Raw genomic sequence first — 23,873 nt, forward strand, 5'->3', positions numbered from 1 at the left:
TATTATCGAGGCACCCTATCGTAATGTACCGTATAAAAAGGAAGATATAAAAGTTGTGTGTAAGGCAGTGACTTAAAAGGACCATAAAATTAAAAAAAACAGGCTGTTTTATATTATATTGCAGTAGCAAATCCATTTTAGTGATTTCACACAATTTACAAATGTCATTTATTTAATATGTTTTGCCTTTTAAATACTGCCTCTCATAATAGTAAAATGTACAGTGTTCTGCTGTCCACTGTATAGACATGAATATGATCTGTTTGAAATGGATGTACATGTAACATTTTCAATAAAAAAAAGGGGTTGAATGCAAGCGATATTAAAACATGTGATTTAGATTTTGTTGATCAATATGGATCAATACAGATGTTTGACAGCGCGTAAAGCACCAAAGACGAAGCAGCTGATGTAATCCACGGCCTCTGTTACTTAACCCTTACACTTTTCCTCCAATAAACAAGTGACAGCGAGTATTTATAGGCACTTTTGTGAGATTATGAATGTCAATTTATAGACAAGAGAGACCCCTGATGGATGATTTGTGAATTGAACATGAAAAGGACAGCCTCTGAATTCCTCTGAAATAAACACACTCCACAATTGAGATTCAGCTACATGAAGGTTATAATGTGAAGTTTAGATTAGATTAGATTAAATTAGCTAAATACTTTGATTACCCTGTGGGAAATTCGATGTCCTGTAGCTTCATTGCATAGAAATAGATAAAAAAGATAGTTATATAATAATATGAATGTAAAAATAAATAGAAATAAATAAATACATAGCAGTGGCAGCAATGACCACAGTCCAGTTATCAGTTTATAAAATGATCGTGTGTAGGATTTAGTTAATGAAGCTGTTAATCTGGATTAAATTAAACACTAAAGTGTTTCCGGTATTTAGCCCCGCCCACTGTGCGCTGACAATGGGGTTGTCAAAATAACAAAAACCTGAGTTGACACAATGCACTAGAATAGTACTACAAACCACTACAAACCAGCCTCCAAAATAAAAACACAGTTGAATTAACAGCTCTCTCTGTTATTTTAAACTAATGCTGAATACAATGACTTTAGGAAGCTGAGACTTGGGTCACAGCATTAGAAAGCATTATCTTTCACCAGTGTACCTAATTAACTGGCAGATGATCGTATAATCTGACTGTTTATATGTGTGTTTCTGCTGACTTCTTATTAGTATAACTGTACATAAAGAAGCATTGTATTTAATTCTAGTCATGGTTGAGAAGATGCAATTTTCATAACTGAATCACAATCAACTACAGCATTTTTCTGCACAAAGTTATTTGCTATTGTTGTATATTTTGGGGGGAATTGATAAGTTACGGTTTTAAAATCAGGATCTATTATTGATCTTTAAAAAAGACTAGATTCAAATCCAGTGCAATAAAGATGCAGCGGTTTCCTTTTAGCCTCCTGCACAGGTGTCTGCTATGTAAAGAGGATCTGGCCAGTAAAATGTTTCACGACAGGTTTTACAGTTTTCTACAACTGAGATTTAAAATGCTTTCTAACTGTACACACACACACACAAAAAAAAAACACTCACACCTCCTCAGACACGCACACACAACCCTGCTGACAATTAAAACACATGATCATTACCTCTGCAGGAACAGGAAGACAATCACACAATCACACTAAGCTGCACTTTATGTACATTATCACATTATTTACATTTCCCCTGTTCATATTATCTTTTTTAAGAGTGTTCATACTTCTCTTTAGCGTTTTATTTAAATGTCTGAGTATTATATGTGTGTCGGGAGTCTCTGCAAAATTTTGTTGTGTTCTCATAACGACAATTAAGACTCTTGATTTCAACGTGTTAAACGCTTTCGGTTTGAACATTAAACTGATGTTTTTCAGAAGAACAGCTGAAAGAAAAGAAAATGAGTGAACTGGAGTATAAAGGCATTTACTTGCAGTACGTTTACAAAGAAAAAAAAAAGCACTTCGCCAGATGTGCACTAGACATGATCTAAGGGGTTAATTTTTTTATACAGAACAAGCAAACAAAGTCAAGCACAGAAACAAATTTACACTTTGCATTTAGTGAATCTTTCAAGGACAAAACCTAGTAATCATGCCATTCCACAGTTCTAACATTTAAACATCTAAAATAAAGTCACTGTCAAACGTATCCTGCAAAGACTTGGACCTGTGAGCACCCTTGAAAACCTAAACGTTTGTTAAGTTAAGACTGAAAACATCCATTGTTATAAAAACGAACATTTTATTCCTCGTTGGCAACTGGAACGGCACACATCGCTAAAATAAAACCAACCTAAATACTGACTCGTCACGTGACAGCAGACATTTTCTTTGAAGACTAGAAGGAGGCATGGTTAGTGTGCCTGGCACGGTTTGTGAAAGAAATCTGTGAAACCAGTAAATAATATTCAGCAACCTTTCGCTGCATCTACACAAACAAAAACTGTTCCCATCTGGCACAATCATTTCTGTTCTATTCAACAGTGTGGTTTTTGTTTAAAGTTACCCCGTAGGCATTTGAAGGGGAGTTCACTGGGACGTCACTGAGAGAAAAATGACCACTCCGACTATTACACATCCTACTTTCATACATTTGTTCCTCAGCGTTACTTCAGGATCAGCACCATCTGACAGTCTGCGTACCTGGTTATTGGCCCTCATTTATAAACCTCAACGTTTAATGCTTATGTTTAACCTCAATATTCAGCTTCTCCTCACCCTCTCTGACAAACATGATTTTTTTTTTTACTTATTTTTTAAAAGCAATATCCAAACTTTGTATAAATTTAACAAACAACAAAAATAAATAATCCACAAGCTTAAAATTTATAATTTAGAAGACTGGGAGGACTGGACACGATCTAGAAGATGAAGAGCAGCTTCTTTCCGCACTAACAGCATATTGAGCTCTGGGCTGGGCTTTGCAGCAAAATGGGGATAATTAATATCAAAATGATCAGACCTGTCAATCCAGTGAATTAATTACTGCTCGTTGTGCAACTATTAGACCGTGTAGAGGCAATGTTTTTGTCTCCCAGCACATAAATTTGCAATCGGTTGGATAAATGAGGGCCGCTGTCAGACAATATCCCAAAATTCAAAGTAGACGCCTCCTTGCTAATAAACGCAGTGTTAAGAGTTGTCGACTAATCAGCCGCTGAGGTTGCGAACGCCTACGCGGATTCAGCATCAGTCCCTCAGCAGTAGATAGTCTTTGATGGTCTCTGGTAAAGGAAGCTCTTTTACAGCAGTGGGGAGGAACTGCACTCCCAGACTCTGGCGTACGGCGCAGCGCGCCAGAGAGCGAAGGGTGGGAGCTTGAGCCACCATGTTGGTCAGCCTCGCCAGCAGCTGGGGATCTTTACTCAGCTCCCTGGGGAGGGTACCGTCAGCCCGCCGGATCTCGAACCGCCCCGCCGCTCGACACAGGAGCTCCAAGCACTCTTCCTCCTGTTCGGTGCCCAGGCCCCGGGCCAACAGGGCCACTAGTCGGGAGATAGGGGTCTGGCCCTTCAGGTTGGTCACGTGGACCTGTGCTCCGTAGTCTAATAGCACTTTGACACTCTCCAGGTTGCCCTTCATGGCCGCCCAGCTTAAAGGCGTGTCATTGTTGTAGTCCCAGGCGTTGGGACAGGCCCCGCTCTCCAGCAGAGCCCGCACACATTCTGGGTTATCTTTGAAGGCGGCCCAGTGAAGGGGAGTGTCCTTGTTGCCATCCAGGGCGTTCGGCTGAGCCCCGTACTCCAGCAGTAGCTCCACGCAGCTCTCGTCCTTCTCTGCCGCGTAGTGGAGAGCTGTGCGGTTGTATCCGTCCAGAGCATTCACCTGTTGGTGAAATGCAACACAAGCAGTGTGCTAAGTTAATGGGGCAATTTTTAACTGTACACATACGAGAGTGTGCAACGCTCGCATCTCCATGCACACATGGCATTCCTGAACTATTATTTTTTTGCACACTTTGTTTTGTTGTGTATTAATAAAAAAAAAATCTGAAAAAAAATAAATAAAAACATCAATTTATACTTAAAACTAATAAACTACTAAAACAAACAAAGTAGTTAGTACGAAAACTGTTCACAGTGATTAAATAAAGGCAATTTCTGGAAAGTCGCGAAGCTTTTGCATCTTTTACTTAATTTCTGAATCCTGTGAGCCCAACAAACAACATTAAATTCACTGAGCCTGGATATCATGAGAGAAAATGTTTTTTTTATATATATATATAACATTTCCACCCAGATCCCAGATGAACTGACTTTAGTTTTATCATCACATAAGTTTCAAAACTGGTCGTGCTCACACCTGCATTGTCCCACAAAGAACCTCTAATAGGCCGTTTAGGCTTCTGTGTCAATTTGACTCTGTAGTTATGGCAGAGCACACGCAGACCGTGACGCCGTAGCCGACGTGCACCTCCCCAGAAATTAACTACGTGCTGCAGTGACACAGGCCTCAAGAGCTGTATTTCCAACTGCTTCTCCATTTCCGCAATTTTCAAACTGATTGTTTTGGGTCAGTAAAGGTGGAACACATCAAGGAAAGGTTAACGGAGGATGTTCGGAGATGCAAACATTTTGGCGATATTTCAGTCGCCATTGTTGAAAGTGAAGCAGGAAGTGGAAACAAAAATTAACCTGACTGGTACAAAAAAAAAAAAAGACTGAAGAATTGACTTTCGTTTTACAGGCCATAGGTCTTCAACGTGGGTCTGTGAACCCCATGTGGTCCACGGAGGTACTGTGGAGGGGGTCCCAAAATCTGTGGTTCATTGTTTATTTATTTATATATATATTTTTTTTTAATTTTCCCCCACAATTTTCTAACACATATCTAAATTACTTGAACATATGTTGAGTATGTAAAAATATGTTGAATCAAACATAATTTAATAAAGGAATAAATGGAGGCAGAAGACGTTATCTTTCAGTCAGTACTTCATTCATTCAGTGATACGGGAGCTGTCTCAACAGTGCACCGTCCCCATCACTGCTGAGCCAATCACAAGGTCGCATGTTTCACACTGGATGTCAGATTCCCCGCAACTGGCCGAGAGAGTCTAGTCAGTCCCCAGGTGAAATTAAAACCTGTCAATTATTTTATCTGTCAGTTGCGTATACCAGTCCGGTATGTTTCTGTTTAAGGCAGTTGCGCTGCCACCCTACTGTTGCGAATGTTTGAAATAAAAAAAGAATATTTGAATCCGTTTGGTATTTGAATAGCTTAATAGTGAATGCAAAATTATGATAATAATGTATATTTATAAATAGAACCGGGTCGAGTTTAATGTACAACACATATAGCAGGTATGGGGTCCCTACTTAATCTCCCCATCAGTTTGGGGGCCTGAAAAACGTTGTAGACCCCTGGTGTAAGCTACGCTGTCTATGTCCCGCACAAAGACCAGAGTCATATAACATACCTCTGCCCCCTTCTCCAACAGCAGCTCCACACAGTCAGCATCAGCAACCATACAGGCACAGTGCAGGGGTTTGAGGGTGCCATGCATCCGGTTCACATCAGCCCCCTTAGGCAAACAAGGGACACGTCAAAATATAACCGATGACAGTGATCGATTAGTTTGACTGGAAGACTGGCAGACGTACCTTTCGAATAAGATCCTCCACATTGTCGTGTGGGAAAGAGCGGATGGCTGCGATGGTGCGGATGAGCCGCTCGGACAGGGAGTATTTGCTCTGAATGCTTTGCATGATGTACCACATAGTAGAGCTCATGTGTAACAGAGGACCATTGCACCCAGTCTGGGGTGACACTACAGCACACTGAAACACATTTTGCAAGAAGTGAATAGAAAATCTTAACAAAGCGTCTAGACAAAACAGGCAATTAATTTAATTCAGATCCAGTCAAAGAAAACTACTTCATTATCACATGATGGTTGTCGCTTTTTTTTTGGTCACACAAAATACATTCCTTGCATCATTTACCTGTGTTTTTCTTGCTAGTCACACCATATACATAAAGAATCTGATTTATTTTCGTGCACAATTAAAATGCTGGCCTAATTTTTTTCATTATTATTCAAATAATGTGCAATGGCCCATGACTATACACTTTGATAGTGACTTACTTGTTGATCTCAACATGGAAAGTTCATGCAATCATTTTTTAAAGACAATTATTAATTACTTTTATTAACAAATGAACAAAGCACATATTATGCAAATAAACCAGCACCCTCGTTCTTGGATTATAATAATTTTGTGATAAATAAATAGTACTGGGACACTATAGGTTCGTTCGTATATTTCCAAATAGCATATATTATCTTGTACCAGCTATAGCTAGCATTTTTCTGCAGTTGCTCCTCAGTTATCGGACTGAGAGCAACATTTTCGGAGGTTGCCATAAACTAAACAACTGACTGACACTGTCAGCTAACGCTAGCTAACGCGACAAAAACTAAAATTAACGAGAAATATTTGTGCTTTGCACGAAGTTAAAAGCGTTGACGTTAATATGCAGTTCACGGGAGATACGTGGCGATCAGTTTTAGCGACAAAACAAAAGCAAAATATCCCCGGCTGTTTTCCTACGTTAGCATCCAGACAGCTAGCTGCGAGCTAACGCTAGCGTCGAGGTGGAAAGAGCAAAGCGAAAGACGCGAACGGGAGAAAAAAAAACGAATGACACTAGCTAAAACATTTGTGAAGGCGCTTTTGATGCCTCCCTGCATTGACAGACGAGAAATCAAAGGCGCTTGTTGAGAAAACGTACCGTTTCTGGTCCACTGTTTAAAGGTCTAACAGCTGACTGTCTGTGGCTTCTCGTAAACATGAGAGACGTCACTAACACGGCCACGCCCTCCAGATCCGAGTCTGTGTATTTAAACACGACTGGTCGGAACGGAAGGTTTTCGTGCTTATCACAGATAAAATACAGTTTTCTTTGACCTACCGGCGTTATTTAGGTCTGACCGGAAGATACGCCCTTGCCAAGTTTGCCTTCTCTCCCAAAATAGACATGTATGTCAACACATACCATAAATGCCTTGTCCATGTAAAGGAGTAGAAGACGATAGACCCCTGGGATTCTTTAAATATACGAAGGAAATGTACTTATTGATATAATTGTTTGCGTTTATTATTAACTGTATTTTAAATCTTTTATTTCTCTTTTTACACTACCTTTTTTTTCGTATTTCCGAGGTGTTAATGTGTAAATATGTACGCGGGCAGACATCAAACTAACGATTGGACGTAAACGTCACATAATGTATTCACAAAAAAAACGCATAACAACCATAATAAATAATCTAAAAATTTCTCTCGTCTTTGTATTTTGACTTTATTCTCAACATTTCGTCATATACTGTGTTAGATCTTCGGTTGTTCTGTACTTCCCACAATCCGGCAGGGGGCGCTGTTTTCTTTCTGTCCCACATCCGCCTCCGTACCAGGCAAAGGACGAGTAACAAGCCAGTTTTGTTTCTTCATGATTTCTCCTGTGTACGAGTCAAGGAGTCAGTTGCGATGTATTTTATTTTCCCTTTTCTTTTTTAATAAATAAGTTATTTGAAAGTTAAGCAAACAAGTGGTTTTGTTGATTGTTTGAGGCTGTGCTCATCCCAAAGACTTACCACGTGTTAAAACTAATTTTTTTTTTTTTTTGAGATTCCCTGTGACTGGTCACTTGGCTGCTCTTAAAGTGGTGATTAAAACTTCTATCTAAACCAAAAATTAGATGGAGATTTTCTACAGATGGTTTAGCTTCAAGATTTAACACAACTTCAGACTGTCAAATTCTAATCGCGTACGCGTTGTCCATTTTCTAAAGGTCTGATGGATATTTTTACGCATGAGCCATGACGACACTGCACTAACACTTTATATATTATTAACCTCAAGCTATTTAACTCCAAACCCAAATGATTATATCTATATCTATATATATATCTATATCTCTCTCTATATATATATCTCTATATCTATATATATATATATATATTTTTTTTTTTTTAAACTTATGCAGTAAATTTAAAATAAGTTCCTAATTCTTTGACACAATAACTGTATTCAAGAACTGTGTCATCTTTTTAAGGCTCGATTCAGGTCGCACATTTAATGTCACATGAACTTTTCCCCCCCAAAAGTCTCATGGATAAATGAATAGAAAAGAAAAGAAAAAACAGTACAGCCTCACATGTATAAAACACTGCATTTCGTTCATGCGTTGATGTGCGTCAAAACAACCCCAGCAGTAAGAAAATGTGAGACAGAAAGCCAAATCAAAATAATTTATTTTTGGTGACATTTCATACAGTTCTAAGATTGTGTCTCAAACACTTGGTTGATCCATTTCTACATTTCCTTTTTTGCCACCCCAAACCGAAATTAACAGAAAAAGAACGCAAACATATGGAGAGCAATTCCTGTAGGTACTTGCAAGCCTGTCAACATCAACCATATGCTTCTAAAATGATTTCACATTACTCATGAGTAAGATCCTTTTTAAAAACAAGTTAGTGCATTTATTTAATTATACTAAATCACTAGCTGCTCATACTCATTAATGGAAAAAAAAAAAAAATAAAAATAAACAGCCCCAGTGATTTGATACTCGTTTACTGCATTACTAAACCCGATGCATCAAGTATTTTTCTCTCAGCTGACATCTCGATCAGTGTATAAATGTCATATGCGTGATTTTATTTTGCCAATGCGATTTCACACAACTTTGGGGAAACCAGCCTACCAAGATTGGGAGAAAAAAGCGTTGCGCATTAGAATTAAAATAAATAAATTTTTAAAAAGCAAATACATACAGTGAGTCAAACTTCAAATTCTAAGTCAACCTGTTTGTTTTTCAAAAGTTAAAAAAAAAAAAAAAAAAAAAAGGAAATTAAGAGGAAAAAAAACAAAAAGGAAAATAAAAATCAGCAAACTCACCCTAAACGCACAAAACAATCTGGCGGATACCTGCTGTCGAAAGCTTCCCTCCGTTAATTCATGACTAGAACAATTACATTCTCCCGCATACATTTCTAGTGAAGGGTTATTACAATATAGCATAGGCAACTACACCTCTACAGCTTCTTCAAAATCCAGTTTTACTGGGCCGAAAGTTTCCCCAAGACTACGTTATTTAGCAGACCTCTTCAACAAAAATAAAATCCTAGCAGGCTATGATCGTAGGCAGCTGGCACATAGCACGTGAAAATGTTCCAATTTTTTTTTATTTATACCCACGACTTGGCTGCCAGATGTCACATCGCTATCATCCTCAAGCTAACGGCACCACTCACTATTTTTGTACGTCCTTTGTTTAGAACAATTCACAGATATAAGCTTAACCTGGATATCCTGTGATGATGTAGAAAAAGCCAAAACTCACCTAAACCACCAGGCGAACTGAACAGTCAAATCTTAGTATTAACCTAACCACTCTTTATTATTTTCTTTAAATCCTCATGAAAAAAGAAAACAAAAAAAACAAAAAAAAAAAACAACAAAACAAAAACAACCTACTACCCAAACAAACATGTAAACAAAAAACCTGACTGATTATCAACGTGATAATGCTCTGAATCCATTGGAGTGGGCAGACCCAAAACACTTCAGATAGAAAGAGATACAACTCAACATGAAAAACTTTGGACCAGGCTAGCAGGTTCACCGAAGTCGGCGAGCACCCCCAAAGCGTATTTTTTCGGCTTCAAACAAAACCACACATCTGACTGCGGCGTACATCAACAGCTTCTTATATCTGACGGCGTTTAAGCCGATCACGAACCAGGATCAAAATACCACCATAGAACACATTTGATTAATATACATTAGAAGATCACACCGTCCAGTTTTTTTTTTTGGGGACAATGATTCTGAATCTCTGATGTAAAAATCATCCGTTTTCATTACAACAGTGCGACAGCACTATGTAGCACTTCAATCATTTTGCTTAACAATCAATGCATACATGGACATCAGTCAACCCTTCAGTCATACTTGCAAACCTAAGCACACAAGAAAAAAAAACAAACTGATGTCTCGTTGCGTGTTAGTGATATCTTTGTATATGTACATGACATATATGCATGTTCTTTTCTTCTTAGTGCATATTGTTCTTGCAGACCAACATCTATTCTTTTTAAAATTAAACGAAAAAAGGTAGAGGGCCCGGTACGCGGCCCAGCATCCCACCTCTCCCTAGCAGAGCGTAAATGAATGGCCTCCAGAGAAATCGCACTTAAATTCTTTTAAGCATAATGCCGGAGGCCAGAACAAGATTTTTTTTTTTTTATTATTTCCCCGTTTCCTTTTCCAATCACTCGTCAAAGTTCTTCAGTTGTCACTTTGCCCTCGAGTCCTGGTTGTCACAGTCTCATTGTCATTTAAAAGCTTTTCTTTGGACAAGTTCCAGGGGGGGAAAAGGCGGCTACCATAATGTTGTTGCTTTTATGTTATTCATTTTTATATAATTATATATATCCATGTATATATTCATACATCTTTTTTTTCTACTCATATCAAGTTTTTTTTTCTTTTTCTTTTTTTTTACTTTGGCGATACTGGTGGGATATTCTGCTCTTTGCCAGTGTGCCTGTAGCCTCCCTGGGGGGAGCTGCGTCGGGCTGGGGGCGGGCGCCTCTGGTCCCGGAACTTGAGGCCCCCGGAGCCTCGGGGGCCGTTGCTGCGGTAGTAGCCTTGTGAGTCACGTTCGCGCGGGGGCCGGCTCTCCTTGCACTCCCACGGCCCCTCCCTGTCGTGGCCCTTCTCCTGCTTGTCTCCGGGACCACTGCCGGAGCCCAGCTCCTCAGCCTTGTTCACGCGCAGCTCGCGCAACGGCTGGCCCGACGCGGTGCCGGAGGAAGCTGGGGCAGGGGCCGCGGGGGGAGGAGGGTCCTTGGGTGGCCGTTGGCACACTTCGGCGTAGCTGAGTTTGCGGGGCTCCTGAGCCGTGGGGGGAAGATCAGATTGCATTTTTAGGAAAATATACATCACAATTTTTAGTTTTTATGTTTACGTTTCTTGTTGTCGAACCCTCAGATCTCATAATCTCAACGCTCATCGGGGTAGGAGTGAACCTTCTGGACTTTGGTGGGACAGGGTAGATAAAGAGAGCAAAAAAAAAGAGATGAGCATAAAAGAGGAGACACAGAAGAAAAAAAAGAGAACCAAAGCCAGTCAGTTCACCACCTCACTTCCCTCTATGCGCAAAAGCTCTCATCATCAGGTAAACAACTGTGCTCAGGTTAGTGGCACGAATTACAAAGGAGCAGAGTCTTACCTGTGCAGGGGTGGGCATGGTGGCTGTAGCAGGGGCGGGCGTGCTGGGGGTCGCAGGCGTGGAGGCAGCAGGGGGCTGAGGCCTGGAGTTAGGCACCGGTTGCGTGGAGGGGGACGAGTTGACGGTGGTTTGAACAGGTGTGCGTGGAGTTGCTTTAGGTGCCGGGGGCTCTGGCCGTTCAACCCTCTTCTCCTGACGAGGGATGCTGCCGACAACGAAAGTTTTAGCCGTTCAAATTAGCATTTTATTTTTTATTCTAATCCTCACGTCCTACATTTACAGACTGAAGACAATCAATCATACCCAGGGACCGAAGGTGCGAGTGGTTGAGTAGCAGACTTCACTGGTGCCAGGGCAGGACTTGAGACGGCCACAGGTTCCTCTGTGACTGGGGCCTGGCCTGAACCTGCGCTCACAGTGGCTTCTTTATTGGCTTGTTCTGTCTATAAAACCCAAGAAGAAGGTTTTCACGTTAACCACATACGGTCCCGATCTCAACAATCCTCTCAACGCAGCATAATCAGAGAGATGCGAACCCTCACCTTGTCCCTGTACAAACCACGAACAACATCCGACATTCGGTTTTCTAGCACTGGCTCCCCCTGCGTACTGACCACGCAGCCAGGGAGAGGGGGGAAATTGGTGGCGGCCAAGTCGAACTTGGGCTGAGAAACCTTGACATCCGCTAACGGCACAGGCCTCTGTGAAGGGGAATTCAAACGGAGCCAACAGACAGAGATGGGTCACGAGACGGTTCATGCTTTAAATACAACGTATGAGATTCGTGACAACAAGGAAGTGCCATTTACCGTAAGCCTTTCGTCTTCTCGCCTCCTTCGTGTTCCTCTGTAGTTTGTGCTTCGTCTGAAATGATTCGTCAACAATGACTCAGCATCAGTCCAATGTCAGTCAGTGCGTGCACATACACTCCCCCCTGATTTATTTTAGAAGGGCCCTGTGACTTTAACTGACTGAAAATTACGCATCCTGACTTTTTTTTTCCCCCGTTGGAGTTCAAAGTGATTTTAGAGCTCAAATATTGTGCAAAGGAAATTAATTTTATAGATTTCTACAGACTAGTTTCCACGAAATCTCTGCTCGTTTGGGAAAAGCCGTCGAGATGGTTGTGCATCGATTATGGAAACCAGGTTTCAAATTACAGTCCACGAACATCACAGTAGTCGGGGGTTTACCTTCCTCGTCCCGCAATGCCGCCGTCATCGCTGGGGTCCAAAGACGAGGAAGAGGAGGACAGGTGCGAGAAGGCCGAGCTCAGGTCGGCGGCGGTCTGGACCGGGTTAGTGGTGGTCGCCGCAGCAACCTGAGCGGGAGGCTGCGGACTGCGCAGGCCGGTCAGACTCTCCAAGGGGACGGGGGTTATGGACGCCGGGGCGACCTCGCCCGTCCTCGCCGGGGGCTTCACGTGGTTTCTGACGCAGCGAAACGGAAGGAGATCAAAGGCGACGGTCAACAATCGTGTAAGATTTAAATAACGCGCTGGCAACCAGTGCTTCCTGTTGAACTCGAGAATAAACCTCACAGGGCGTAACTCTCCGACCATATGGTTTTTATATTTAAGTCAATTTGCAGCTTCAAACTGTTTGCACAAATGTTAGTCAGCTTCTATAAAAGAGTCAAAATTGCATTGTAATTGGAAAGTGTACTCGTCTCATGAGCAGACGTGATGGAGGCTGTAACAACTAAATGAGTTCAAAGGAAACACTGGTGACACCAAACAAAACCTGACAGTTTGCTGGAGGACCAAGACAACATGCTGTGTCTTCTCAGTGAACGCACATGACATGCAGATGATTTCTCCAACTACACTTGTGCTCATGATTGGCTGAAGCGGCGCGTCGTTCGTGCGACAACCTGTCCGCAGCCAATCATCAAGTCACTGAGCAGAGCTGACAACGCCAACGCACGGCCCGACCAGGCTAAAAATAACCTGACGTAGCACAAATAAAACTTTTAGATCAAATCCCCCCCCCTTCCCTTTCCCCCCGCCCCCATCAGCGTGATTGACGTAAATTCATCTTTCAGTCGGTTTTTTGACCCTCAGATCTCATAATCTGAACGCTCATCGGGATGCGGGCGAAGCGCCTGACTTTGAAAGGAGAGGACAGAGAGAGAAAATGAAAAGATGAAAGAAAACGAGAGAACCAAAGTCAGTTGCTTCACCCGCCGGTTTCCCTCTATGCGCATCATGATCTCATCATCAGGTCTGACTTATTTCCTTCTGAGAAGTTGTCGTCTCTTGCGCAAAAGGTTTGGAGCGTTAACATGACAGCAAAGACGACCTCGGCCAAACTGTTCAGCTTATCGTTGTTATTGCACGTTAACACCACATGGCGCATGGAAACACAATCACTAATGAAGGCAGCAGTAAACAGTGTTTTTTTTTTTTTTTTATAAATATGAACTGAACGGTTAGTTGAGATGGAGAGAAACAGTCACATGTAATAATGTAAATGCAAAGATGAGGTTTTGGAGCCGGTACTGGAAAAAGCCAATCAAATTAGCAGCTGACAGTTTTATCAAATGACAGGATGAATCCAGGATGTTCGTGGCAGAGATGAAAAGGACTCTGGCCGCAATAATGTGACGCGCCCAGTTATGGATTTAGTCATTTGGCTGTGGCGGGAGGGTGAAGAGATGAGGGTAGCAATGAAGCTTAGAGTATAACAGTGGTACCTGAAGGCATTTATTACATTCTTTCTTGAATAGAGGGGCACACTGTGGGGACAGTAAGAAGACAGGGAGTGAAGAGCAGTTCCCTGGTGGGCTGACGTTATCTTTAGACAAACTCTACTACAGATGGTCTGATGTCCACTGCTTAACTTCATGCAAACGAGCACACAATGGTACGACTTCCCAGTTAGAATGTATTTATGCAAATAAACCTAAAAAGATACTTGTAATAAAAAAATAAATTAAAAAAAAGACTTTCTCACCGGTTTCTGTTGAAGGGGCGTGTGATGTTGAGGGAACTGGAGTTGGTTTTGTAGTGTCCAGCCGAGCCAAAGCCATTCACAAAGCTGCTGTTGGGAAACGGTGCCTGCTCATGATAAAAAAATAAAAAAATAAAGAGACTTTCACTAATCCTGCTTCATTTCAAGTTGGTGCGTTTATTCACGGTGTAGCGATAAGAACTTAAACAAATATTATTTGCTCGATTGGTTTGGTCTGAAGGCAGAGCTGCTGTTATTGTTATGCAAAACAGTGTTGATGTCACAGGGAATTCAAATGGAAAGAAGCGAACGCCTCATTTGCATTCACTCTGTGTTTCTCCTCAGACTCTTTAACAAATAAACCGGACAAGTGTATCTGCCGTTTGATTTTAAAAGTTGCATTGCTGCATTACAGGCACAGGACCAGTGGGTTTCTACTGAATTTATGACACACTTTAATATGCGTTTCACAGCCATTTTGGCCGAGTTAATTCCCATGTTTCCAATGGTACAATCAATTAAATGAAAATTAAAGTTTTTGAAATTAATACTGCATAAGTTTAAGACATTAATAAAGTCAGCAGATTTTGCAGCTACATAAATTGCCCAATATATCTGTATTGATCTATATATGAGGAAATTTACTCATGATTTTATTCTTTACCATTTCTTTTACTTGATCACTACACACATCATGTCATTACTAGAACAGAAGTACTACTATCCAATAATACACTATTTAGGCTGTCAGTATTTATGATATTCATGATGTCCATAGTCTATATCAAACCTCCACCACTTCCCAGTTACTCTGTGGCTTCATCTTGTAAATGTTACCTTATCCTTTTCCATTTTTATATTATTTTGCAAACCTAAATTCCCCTTTAGGGATCAATAAGGCTTTCATCTTAAAGCGTGAGGTCGTTTAAAGCGTTTAAGTGAAGCCAGTGCTCGTCGGTGGACTCACCAGAGGAGTTTCAAAATACGGTGTGGGCGACGGTGTCCAGGTTGGGGGTACGATGCCGTAGACCGGGTACTGCTGCTGAGGGTAGACGTGCTGCATGTAGAGGGGGGAGCTGTACTGGGACTGGCTCTGGGACTGCTGAGTGTACAGGCTGCTGTCCATGCTACGGTAGCCGTTCTTTGCAAAAAACGTGTTGATGGCCTTTATCCTGGCCTGTCCGAAATTAAACGAGGAGGAAAACGCGTGAGCGAAGGGGCTTTTTTGAAATTTCTTTTTCTGTCCAGATGTTTCAGTATAACTCACCATGATGGGTTTTCCCTGAAATGTTTTTACTTCCTCTCTCAAATACTTGTAAGCCTGATGGGGAGGGAGGATAAAGTAAATAAAAAGGAGAGTTAGTGTCAATTCAAGGTGCAGCATTTCAAGTGAACGCAGTAGAGAGATAAGAAGTGGAGGCTGGTACCTGTTGAGCATCCGTGTCAGATTGGAATGTGATGTACCAGTTGTTGTTGTGTGCAAACTCGACACTTATCACCTTCGGACAGTTGTCATTTTTGAACAGTGACTCTACTTCCTGTATATTAGACACAAGAGAACAGTCTCACGTCAGTTAACCACACTGGCAAGCTTCTAACCATATTGTTTTTTGGGTTTTTTTGTACACGCACAACTCAGACTGACCTCAACAGGGGTGGTTTCAGGGACCTCTCTCAGTATGATAATACACCGCTTGTGATTAGGACGCACTTTCTCTCCCTTCTCGTCCACTTGTACCATAGGAGATGCTGGCGAGGGGGAAAATTTAACCATATTTAACGACGTTACAGGGCGTATCAAGATATTTTTAACACGCATTATCCTTAACTTTTCACTTACATCTCAACACATCCAGGATGAGGTCCATGTCCGTGGTGAGGACCTTGATACCTTCCATGCTGGCTATAGTCCAAATAGGGACGAACTGATCGCTGTCCATCTGGGACATCAGGTACAAATCCTTCGAGAGGTTCTCTCTGAATCACACGATGACAAATACAGAAAGATTAGCGATCCCTTGACAAATAATGAGCCCGCTTTACAAATACGACACAAATATGAAACGGTGCTTTCCTCTTACCGTGAGAAATAAAACTCCAGCTCTTTCTTCAGAGACTCTCGTAGATTCTCGGAGGAGACGGGCTGTTCTTCAGTTTTGGAATCTGCTGGTAATCAAAAAATGATAAAATATGAGCAATGAGAAAAGTGTCGACGTGTTTTTATCGGGCATGGTGATGCACAAGCGTATAATGGACGTCTTTTATTCAGCACCCTCAGATATATTTACTGCAGGGATGGGGTTTAGTTCACCTGTAAAAACACAGACTGTCTCATTGACTGAGGAGGATCATCCCACAACTAATCACTGTTATCTGTATGTCAGAGAAGGCTCTCAGCATAAACACAAAAACAAAAGAAAATGCGCTTGTCTTGAGTTTTCTAGAAGACGTTCTGCCACTCATCTTAGTCATGACTCGGGCCCCCAGTCATTTCAGTCTCAGGTGGGCAGCACCCACCTGAAAATGTTACTAATAAGAGTCCAAACTCCCCACATTGTCACTAAGAACTGTAGCAGCTACGTGGAAGAGTCCAGCTGCCTTCGTTCAGGCACAACCTCCCTCCTCACGCCTCCTAGAAGTCATCTGTTTTCTAGGTAATATTTGTTTGTTGCAACTCGGGTCACTCAGCTTGAAGTACACAGAGAAACTCAGATCCATGCAGTCAAATGTTGGGTAACGAGAGGCGTATGTTATTTGATTGTTCTGACTGTTTAACGACCTCATGTTTACATTTAATGCATTTTTTTTAGCCGTGTTTTCGAAAACACGTGTTCCTACAGTGGTCTTCATCAATAAAACCAGAAGAAAATTATGTATTGCATGCAGCATTTATTTAAACGCAACTCGTGTACGGAGCTCTGATCGGTTCAAAAAGCTACTCCTGTCCCATATACGACCCAGCAGAATTTTAAAGGGATAAAACTTGAATACTTGCACGTCAGTTTAAGGTGTTCTCCCAAATCTACCCTCCAACCTTCCTTTACTGTGGGCTCAGTGCACATCTGAAAATGGCACAGCTTTTATTTTTTTTTTGTTTTTTTTTGTTTAAAGAAAGGGGGCTATCATGGAGGTCATAGTGGTGTTGTATTGGACATGTTTGCACGTGGGACGAACACAAAGAAAGACCACATGACAATATTTACGCATTCCAACATTGTCTGAGATACATGAACCTTTTTGGCACGGCTGTTCTTTTGGACTCGCATACATGCGTTGCTTAGCTTGTGGCCAAAGTCAAAAGTTAAATATGAATGAGTGTCTGGGTGAGGTGTGTTCCAGTGCTGTGTGCTACCTTTTCATCCATCTGCGAGACAGATTCAAGATGAAGCACACGGGTGTTCGACTGATATATGTGAACATTCACATATGGAAAGCATATCTGTGAGACGACTTGTCAGTTTATTAGGTACACTAGAGTACACCAATCATTTCTACTATAACAGTCCTGCTCTGAGGCTCATCTAAATGAAGGTTATTTAAATATTAGTTTCAAATGCCAAAGATGTTGAATCAGCCGTGTTTTCATTTTGAGGACTGTGGTTTGAGGTACTATCGAACAGAACTCTATCGTTTCTATTTTTCTGACAAACCAATTTTAGTCCGTGGGCGAAACCAAATAACAGAGACACTGTAACGCTCATTTCAATCCGGTTTAACTGCACCACAAACTACAACGCCGTTTCAATGTGAACTCAACATTACAACAGTCACGAAGGAGGATTTAGCGCATTGGGAAACGGTTCGCCCGTGGGACTGTTCATGGTATTAGACCAAACAGTTTTGTTATCTCGGTTGCAAGCGTTTTATTTGCTGTACAAATCGTTATCATTGTCACATGTAGTAGAAACAGAGTAATCCTCAGCTGCAGGCACGTTCGACGTGTGGAGGAGACGGCTGCATGTGATGTGTGGTGACTGACCTGAGGTCCCGGTTGTGGACTCAGCGGGGGAAAAGCCCAACTCTGGAGGGTCCATTCCATTTACTGCTATCTCAGCTGTTGCTGTGGAGCTGCCGTCATCCAGGGCCGTGAATCCCACAGTGTACTGTTTGCACCCAGCAGACGAAGGCTCAGAATAACCTGTGAACAAGAGTTTATTTCAGAAACAACCGTGCAGAGTGTAATTTTTAGGCTCCACGTTAAGGCCCACATCTCACTGGGTTCGGTTTTGTACTTTGTGTGTGCTTCAGTAACATGTATGAAGCTTTTCTATCAACAGACATGGACAAACTGTCATATGTTTTTCCATTGTGCTGGTGAATCTCACCTTCACTGATGTCTGAGGGAGGCCAATGAGAACTGCTGGTGACAGCCTCGCTGGGGGCCACAGGCATCTCCTGCCACACCTTGGCATTTGGGTTCAAACCAGCACCCTTAGAGGTGACCTTCGAAACAGACACAGCAGGATCAGCCGAGTTCAGCGCACACTCAGGGACAGTGTCTTGTAAGTAAAGCAGCTAGTTATCTAAACAAGACTGCTGCAGATTGGCAGCTTATTAATATTTAAACAGATCAGAAAATGCCTCATCTACAACCGAGACCTCCTCTGTGATGACTACTGCGTATTTAATCTTCTAAGATTTGTCATTTCATCTGCGCTTGCTGCATAGCGGCTTATATGAAATGCAAGACAAAAATCAAACGATTAAAATGTGGAAACATTTTGTTACGCAGGCTGATAATAGTCTGCGTGTTAATGTTCCCCCAAAGCACTTCGTGTTTTTCAGACGTTTTCAACAACAAGGTTAAAAAAAAAAAAACAGCAGAACACAGAATTTAAGTGTGGTGTAAAAAAAATTTACTTTACAAGAAGAGAGTATATAGGTCAAAGGAACCACCAGTACATTGACCTTATATTATAATACATGAACACATGGGAAAACAGAAGAAGAAGGAAAAAAAATGCTGTGTTGTCCAGATAAACCGGTTGATAAAACTAACACAACGAATAAACTCTGTGTCACGTTCACTTAAGTAATGCTATGACTGCAAATACAGCCATCCACATGGTGGTATATCTGAAACAAACCGTTTTTAGATCTGGCTCTGGATGGTTTTGTTTTAAATATAACTTGTATTTTTATTTTTGTGTTATCTAAGGTTAGACTCCCTCCATATTAAACTAGCTCTGGTATGGGAGGAGAAATCCTGACCCTGCAAAGATCTGTGGCCAAGAATAGATCGCATACTGTACATAATGAGGCACACAGACACTGATGTGAACTTAATGTGAACTAACTGTAGATTATGTTCTCATGCATAATCATAAATATTACTTAAAAGGACACAGAGATACAGTCTGACGAAAGAAGAAAAAAGATGCACTGAAACTGAGCAGATAAAGGAGGAGCAGGGACTTTAACTGTAGATTTGAACAAATGAAATTTAAGACTTTTTAACATCTTTTTACACCATTACGTGTTAAATTTAAGACCTACACGGAGTCCGATCAGAGATCCAGAATTACTTTAAGAATAAGAAAAATGTATTGTCATTCAACTATCAACTCGGGACATCCCTGGGTTGGGCTTCACTAATGAGGAACAGAAACATAATAGGCTGGAGCCAGAGGGGGTCAGACTGCAAATTAAGACGCAAATGGATGCAAGGATTTAAGATTTGAGTAAATGTAATTTAAGTCCTACAGTGCAAAATATGATTGCGCTTAAGACTTTTTAAGGCCTTAAAACTGGATTATTTAATAGAAGACTTTTTTTAAGACTCTGCAGAAACCCTGCATCCAGCGAGGAGAGGTGGATGGCAGGTTGCTGACAACTTTGGAGCTCCAGTTACTGTCAGATTTTACTAGCTTCCTACTTTGACATTGTCACTTGCCACCTGCTAATACATTAAGCCCTCTCTCCTTTCTTTTTTTTTTTTTTGCCAAAGCACTCGGCCTGACAAGAACAGCTGCCAACCACAATAGGCCTAGAGACACTTCTCCCCACTACACAAGAATGGCCATGACCAACCAAATAGGCCTTCTGTGTAGGTCAAAAAAAAAAAAAAACCGCACACATTTATGTGCGATGCAACTTGACACATGGTCACAATGCGTGCTTGTGTGTAACAGGCCGTGGTGGTGGTGGTGGTGAGCCCACTTCGTGTCAGCTGACTGCAGCTCAGCTCATGTCCCTGCGCTAGCTGCGCTACGCTATGCTAACCCTGATTAGCTAACACATGACGTTAGAGTGAATGAACCTTTACCACACGGCCACGAGCCGAAGCATCGATCACCAACAAAATTGAAAAATAAAACAACCAAACCGGTGCTTAGCGGCTTCAAACAAAATGCCACAGTCATTCTGCATGTTAGTCAAAACTGAACTTGTCGGCTAATGATTACTCAGCAAACTACTTAATGAGCTCGGTTGTTGCAGTGGCTAGGCTAACTAGCTCTGTACTTAGCACTCTATCTATATCTCTGTCTCTCCATCTCTCTCTGGGGGGGGTGCAGTGGAGCTCATGCTGAAGATAAGTGTAAAATTACCAAGAAGCAGTCGAGCAGCTGCTGCCGTCTGTGTCTCAGACCATTTTCCGTTCAGCTTAATGATTAAGCATCGTGGCAAATTTATAAAAATTCAGACTGAGTAAAAGCCGCACGTTTGTGGTTTAACAGTCGCTTTGTTTGGGTTAATTTTAAACTGCTGTGTAATTTAATGCTGCTCATCACGCACAAGAAAGGGGGGTGGGGGTGGGGATGGGGGGGGCGTACTGCTCCAACAGGTCCAACATTAGCCGGCTAAATAGCCAGCTAACTAGCCAGCTAGCTAACTAGCCGGCTAACTAGCCACAGAAGGCCGCACTCACCATGCCGCCTGACCCTCCCTCGCTCCCCGGAGGAGCCTCGTCCTTCCCCCCGGTCTCCGGTCCGGGATCAGCCTCCTCCTCCTCCTCCTGCAGCAGCGGCGGCGGATCTCCGCTCCGGTCTGAACTCATCAGCCGCTCCTGACTCACTTCCACCCCGTCGCGGTCTCCCGGCCCCCCGCCTGCTGCTGCCACCACCACCTCCTCCTCCTCCTCTCCCCGATATACCGGGTATTATATGCTACAGGCTGAGGCTAGCGACCTAGCTGTGAACCAACGGAGCGGTGAATCAAGCTTGCACGCTAAGATACTAATGGAGGAAGCGATGCCAAACCATGACTCTTCTCAGACCACACTCCCCGCTGGCGTTTCGTCAACTATTGGAGACCACACACCGGGTTCGTGAGGCGCATTCCTAACCGGGCGACCGGAGCGGACACTGGGGACACGCAGCTTTCCTCCGCACCAGGCACCAGGCTCACAGTCCGCCGGAGACGTCCCGGCTTCCACCGCGAGGTCTCGGTGACCTCTGCACAAACCGGTTCCTCTTCCGGGTCCACACTGGAAATTAGTGTTTTTATTTTTATTTTTTTTTAAACACTATGTTCACTGATATTTATTTATTTATTTATTTATTTATTTAACATTGCGCAAATTATAATGACAAAACACTACTACTAGAACTACTACAACAACAATTTGAACAATAAACATTCACACCAACCGAAGACTCTTGTGTCACACTCGCTTTTTTTCACATGTTTTTTTTAAATAACTTTATTCAGAACTTACATAAAACAAATACAATGATATTCTCATGCACAGAACTGCAAAAGATTAGTAATTTAAATTTAAAAATCATACAACAATGAAAAAAAAAACACCACACACAGCTACATTTTACACATCGACCTTTATGTATATAGTGCTTGGTTATGATGATGATACTAACTATGACTTCTTCTTTTCTCTAGCTGTTTTTTGAATTTGTTTTTGTTTTTTCATTTATTGTTCGTGTTGAATGTTTGCCACTTGACAAGCCCCTAACCCTCCTGCACATTCCTACCTCAAACTTTATATTTCTTTTTTCTCTTTTTAATGTACTGTATGTTTTCAGTGATTTTATTGATCCGGAAATAAATAAATAAAATTAAAAACTATACAATAAAAAATAGAAATTTGTTCTACATGAGCCATCCTGTAAAGCTTCAACAGTGTGTTAATTATTTATTTCTCAAATATGACATCCAGCCATGGTTTAGAGAAGACTGCAAACGCAAACCCACATTTGCTTTCCTGATCTTAACCACATTTGCACAATAACATGCACACACCTCTTTTTCTGTCCGCTTCAACATCCTCCACCTGTGGTTTTTGTCTCACTATTTACAAGTGTGTTTGAGAAACTTTCCATTTCCTATATTCATCACCTTTATTTATTTATTTATTTATTTTTTATTTTTTTTATTTTGATCTCATATGATGCTGGCATTGTCCAGAAACTGGTGATTGGTGATTATCAGTGGGTTCAGTGAGTGGCAACAAAAGAAAGAGAGAGCTGTGATATAATCAGACTTCTTTTCGATGTAATCACGAGCAGACGATAAACAACTGATTACTCTATAAATGATGCAGAAAAGGTTGATCAAACATAGGGCATTTGGTATTACTATGGAAAGTGTGTTATCACATCATCAGCCTTGCAGATAAAAATGTCTCCATTGTATAACAAATAGTTAATATTGTAGTTAATTATTATTCAGTGGCTGTAGCATAATGCAGTGTTTGATTTAAGACACATAGACTTGCTGTATATTTGCAATAACTTGAATGAACGAAACACTTGACTGTAACTTAATTGAAATAAAAATAAAATATCTTGGTTACCGCAAAACACTTACTTCACAACATAGAATCTGTAGTTTAATGACTAGATTCATGTAATAACTATGAATCATAATATATAGATGTAAACATTCTCTATTTTCTTTAAATCTAATTTAAGACATGTACATCAAACTTGCAGTGCTCTAATAGAGCATGTAATGAGATGTCTTTTGTAAAGGATGAAAGGATTAGATCTAATATTTTTTATTTATTTATTGCTTTATGGAAAAGAGGGATATGTTCTAAGTACAATATATCTAATTATCCATATGAGCAAGGTCTCGAAATCTCCCTCCTATAAGAATAAATCAGTGAGAGTGATTTTATTGAGCCTGTTGGAAAAATTTCTCAACCCCATTTGATGCAAAGGAAATGAAGCAAAACAAAGGCTCCATCCATTTTAGTCAAAGTGATATTTGGTGGTTAATTTAGTGAAAACTCACAGGTGATGTCTCACCTAAAAATACAGCGCGGTGTCCTTACAGGGACATCCAGGTAGAAGGCGAAGCTCATGATGTCAGACACAACTTAGTATTAAATGCAGCACATATCTAAAAGTATAAAAAAGTGTCTGCATGAACAAGAATTAAAGAATGTGAAAATTTGTATTGAGTTAAACAAATATTTAAGACTGATGCCTTTAGATATATGGATTTAATTGACTTAACCAGCCACATCTGGAAAAAGGTCAGGATAAAAGGCTTGGATGTAGATGCCCTTGAGAAGACTTTTTATATTTTTGTAACTATGACATTCTGGTCTCCACTTCATGTGGCGCATATGTTATGTTAATTAACACACCAGAAATCTGAATAAAATCCTTGCATGTGTGAGCTTAAGTGGCAACAGTAATGATTCTAGTTTATTCCCAGACAGTTCCAGCTTCAGAATAAACACTCTGTTCCATAA

The 23,873-nt window shown here is 41.2% G+C and overlaps 2 protein-coding genes across 4 annotated transcripts; both read right to left on the reverse strand.

Annotated features, from left to right (window-relative positions):
* Positions 1–1,925: 1,925 nt before the first annotated feature.
* Positions 1,926–6,931, reverse strand: asb8 (ankyrin repeat and SOCS box containing 8). The gene is made up of 4 exons (XM_047600887.1): positions 6,753–6,931; positions 5,621–5,797; positions 5,437–5,541; positions 1,926–3,842 (listed from the first exon to the last, which is right to left on the reverse strand). The coding sequence occupies exons 1-4, from the start codon at positions 6,810–6,812 to the stop codon at positions 3,207–3,209; spliced, it is 978 nt and encodes a 325-aa protein (XP_047456843.1). The 5' UTR covers positions 6,813–6,931; the 3' UTR covers positions 1,926–3,206.
* A 1,325-nt stretch (positions 6,932–8,256) lies between these two features.
* On the reverse strand, positions 8,257–21,692 carry LOC125017539 (la-related protein 4). Of its 3 annotated transcripts, none has more exons than XM_047600852.1 (17): positions 21,081–21,692; positions 18,538–18,655; positions 18,192–18,350; positions 16,294–16,375; positions 16,053–16,189; positions 15,858–15,961; positions 15,640–15,750; positions 15,480–15,533; positions 15,180–15,389; positions 14,216–14,319; positions 13,956–13,997; positions 12,455–12,691; positions 12,071–12,125; positions 11,804–11,962; positions 11,565–11,704; positions 11,262–11,466; positions 8,257–10,924 (listed from the first exon to the last, which is right to left on the reverse strand). In XM_047600852.1, the coding sequence occupies exons 1-17, from the start codon at positions 21,207–21,209 to the stop codon at positions 10,529–10,531; spliced, it is 2,442 nt and encodes an 813-aa protein (XP_047456808.1). In that variant the 5' UTR covers positions 21,210–21,692; the 3' UTR covers positions 8,257–10,528. The 3 variants fall into 3 exon arrangements, with proteins under 3 accessions (XP_047456808.1, XP_047456799.1, XP_047456818.1); XM_047600843.1 differs by having other exon boundaries at positions 16,294–16,378; positions 21,081–21,691; XM_047600862.1 differs by lacking the exon at positions 13,956–13,997 and having other exon boundaries at positions 16,294–16,378; positions 21,081–21,687.
* Positions 21,693–23,873: the final 2,181 nt, after the last annotated feature.

This window comes from Mugil cephalus, chromosome 1, assembly GCF_022458985.1.
Source record: "Mugil cephalus isolate CIBA_MC_2020 chromosome 1, CIBA_Mcephalus_1.1, whole genome shotgun sequence".
In the NCBI taxonomy this organism is placed as follows: Eukaryota; Metazoa; Chordata; class Actinopteri; order Mugiliformes; family Mugilidae; genus Mugil; species Mugil cephalus.

What these genes read in the sequence shown, in the direction of transcription:
- asb8 (XM_047600887.1), bottom strand. Translation starts at nt 6,812, where the DNA reads ATGTTTACGAGAAGCCACAGACAGTCAGCTGTTAGACCTTTAAACAGT. An exon ending in TGGAGGATCTTATTCGAAAG is followed by an intron (nt 5,542 to 5,620) that starts GTACGTCTGCCA and finishes TGTTTGCCTAAG; the next exon opens with GGGGCTGATGTGAACCGGAT. An exon ending in TGTTGGAGAAGGGGGCAGAG is followed by an intron (nt 3,843 to 5,436) that starts GTATGTTATATG and finishes TTTCACCAACAG; the next exon opens with GTGAATGCTCTGGACGGATA.
- LOC125017539 (XM_047600843.1), bottom strand. Translation starts at nt 21,209, where the DNA reads ATGAGTTCAGACCGGAGCGGAGATCCGCCGCCGCTGCTGCAGGAGGAG. An exon ending in CATCCTGGATGTGTTGAGAT is followed by an intron (nt 15,962 to 16,052) that starts GTAAGTGAAAAG and finishes CCCCCTCGCCAG; the next exon opens with CATCTCCTATGGTACAAGTG. An exon ending in CGTATTTTGAAACTCCTCTG is followed by an intron (nt 14,320 to 15,179) that starts GTGAGTCCACCG and finishes TATCATGAGCAG; the next exon opens with GCACCGTTTCCCAACAGCAG.